The sequence below is a fragment of the Fulmarus glacialis genome, unplaced genomic scaffold (assembly GCF_000690835.1).
Source record: "Fulmarus glacialis isolate BGI_N327 unplaced genomic scaffold, ASM69083v1 scaffold29561, whole genome shotgun sequence".
NCBI classification, from domain to species: domain Eukaryota; kingdom Metazoa; phylum Chordata; class Aves; order Procellariiformes; family Procellariidae; genus Fulmarus; species Fulmarus glacialis.
The window spans coordinates 5,051-7,206 of NW_009192659.1; the positions used below are offsets into that span (position 1 = coordinate 5,051).

General features: G+C 58.5%; 1 protein-coding gene across 1 annotated transcript in view; it reads left to right on the forward strand.

Annotated features, from left to right (window-relative positions):
- Positions 1-2,156, forward strand: part of SBF1 (SET binding factor 1) — a 22,421-nt gene that overhangs the window by 4,632 nt on the left and 15,633 nt on the right. Inside the window, exons 4-5 of the mRNA XM_009587171.1 lie at positions 710-818; positions 1,676-1,789. Coding sequence (XP_009585466.1) covers positions 710-818; positions 1,676-1,789 — 223 coding nt within the window. The remainder of the gene's footprint in view (positions 1-709; positions 819-1,675; positions 1,790-2,156) is intronic.

Here is a 2,156-nt window from a genome sequence, read left to right on the forward strand (position 1 = left end):
ACTGGCAGCCCTCCGTCCCAGCCCTGGGCACAACGTCTCGCTGAACGGCAGGGCTGGACACTGGGAGGCTTCCAGAAAGCTGTGGTGCAAATTCTGCCCTCCCTAGAAAGGGGCACGCGCATACAAGGCTTTTGTTACGGTGCCGGTGGTGGTGGCCAAGCCGCCGTGGTGACTCCTGTGGGACGGCTGGCACCCCGCTTGCCCCAGCCCCGGGGAGCTGGTGATGCCGTTGACCCGTGGGACCGGCCAGGGAGGGGGAGGCCGGCTCGCAGACTGTGATGCTGTTTGCACATCTCCCAAGTAGGACAGTTGAGATAGACAGGCCATTGTTGCTGCCAGCTCCTGTCGCACTGTTTCCACGCTGGCCTGCCATACCCTCAGGCTGCAGAAAGGCTATTTGTATTCCAAAGAAAGCTTTCTTTTGGAGTTTAATTGCTCTGCTGGAAACCTTTCCCTTGGTCAGACTTAGATTATAACTCCAGGGCCGAAGAACGATCATGGTCAGTGTCCACAAGCCTTCAGAAACCTTGCGCAGCTGTAGGGCACGTACTGTCTGAAGGGCTGAGTGTGCCAGGAGAAAGCCTGCCTTCGTGGGGACACAGTCACCCCACAAGCTCTGGAGGTGGGAATCACCAGCTGGTGTCAAGGACGGTGTTTGGGTAGAGAGCAGGGCTCGACTGGCTGCAGTGATGCTCTTTTTTGATTGCAGTTTCACGTATGTGCCCATCTTGCCTGCACAGCTCCTTGAGGTACTGAGCACGCCAACACCCTTCATTATCGGAGTCCACTCCATCTTCCAGTCGGAGACGCAGGAGCTGGTGAGACGCCGTGTACCCCGTCCCTTGTGCCGGGAGCAGAAAGCGGTCCAAGGAAGAAGCAGGGGTCGTGTGCCAGCACTCTCAGATAGCAGCAAACATTGTCCCAAGGATGCCTGGGGCAGCAGGCTGACCACGCCGGCTTGCACAGGCTCTGCTTGTTCAGGCTGGCCCCGGGCTGCGATCCAGTCGTGCCACACGAGCCAAGCAGGGCTGGCTGGGCCACACGTCGTCGGGGCTCTGGGCTGCAGAGCCTGCACACGAACGGCTGGGGTTAACCGGGGGTTTGATTTTGAAACTCGGCTGGCAGTGCTGGTCCAAGAGGCTGTGTTGGCACTTCAGACTTCAGTTCAGAAACTGAATTAAATCAAAGCATAATAAGTCTGATCTAAACTGAAACAAGCTTTTGTGCAGCCTTCTGAACAAGCTGCAGCGTGCCGCTTTGGTTAAGCAGGATGGCCTCTGTGTTGGGCCAGGGTCAGTGTTTGGTGCCTCACCCAGGCTGACAAGGTGCCGAGGAGTCTGATGCCACAAAGTCACGGCAGGTGCCTGCTGAGCAAAGCTGCGTCCCTCTCCCGCTGGGTTGTCCTCCCCCTGCCACCTTCGTTGCAGGGAGCAATGGGATCTAGTTATAGCTTGTGTATTGGCAAATGCTTGGGTTTAGTGACAATGGATAAGGGATAATAACTACTGAGAGCTAGAGCGCTCACAGAAGATGGAGAGGAGACAGACACCGTTCCCAAGCCCTCCTCTCCTGAGCTGGGCTTACCCCCTTGTTAGGTCTCTGTTGCTCAGCGGGAGGTGGTGGGGAGGGTGTCGGAAAGCCTGGCCTTGTCTTATGCCTGTCCTGCCACTTCCAGCTGGATGTTGTTATCGCAGACCTGGACGGCGGGACAGTGAACGTCCCCGAGTGTGTACATATCTCGCTGCTCCCTGAACCTCTGCTCCAGCAGACCCGGGAAGCCCTCTCCATGGTGAGTGCTGCAGCCTTTCCCCCGTCTGCAGGGTGCGAACACCTCGGGAATGACACACATTTCCAAGGGGAGCTAGGAACGGAGCAGCAGGGACTCCTCTGAGAGCAGAGGTCCGTATCGCGGGGTCCTGCTGACCATGTCACAGGAGACCTTTCCTGATCCTGATGGCCTCTGGTGCGTGGCAGTGCCGCAGGGGGGTTCTTCTGCCAAAGGTTTCTGGGAATCGGGCGGCTGGCTCCCAGCCTGTGGGCAGGAAGCAGCTGCGGCCCTGAAGCTTTTCTGGCTGCTCGCGTGTTCCCAGAGACGGCCGGCCGTGCGAGAGCGGGCCCAGGAACGCCGAGCCGAACAAATGGCGCACGCCGCAGTT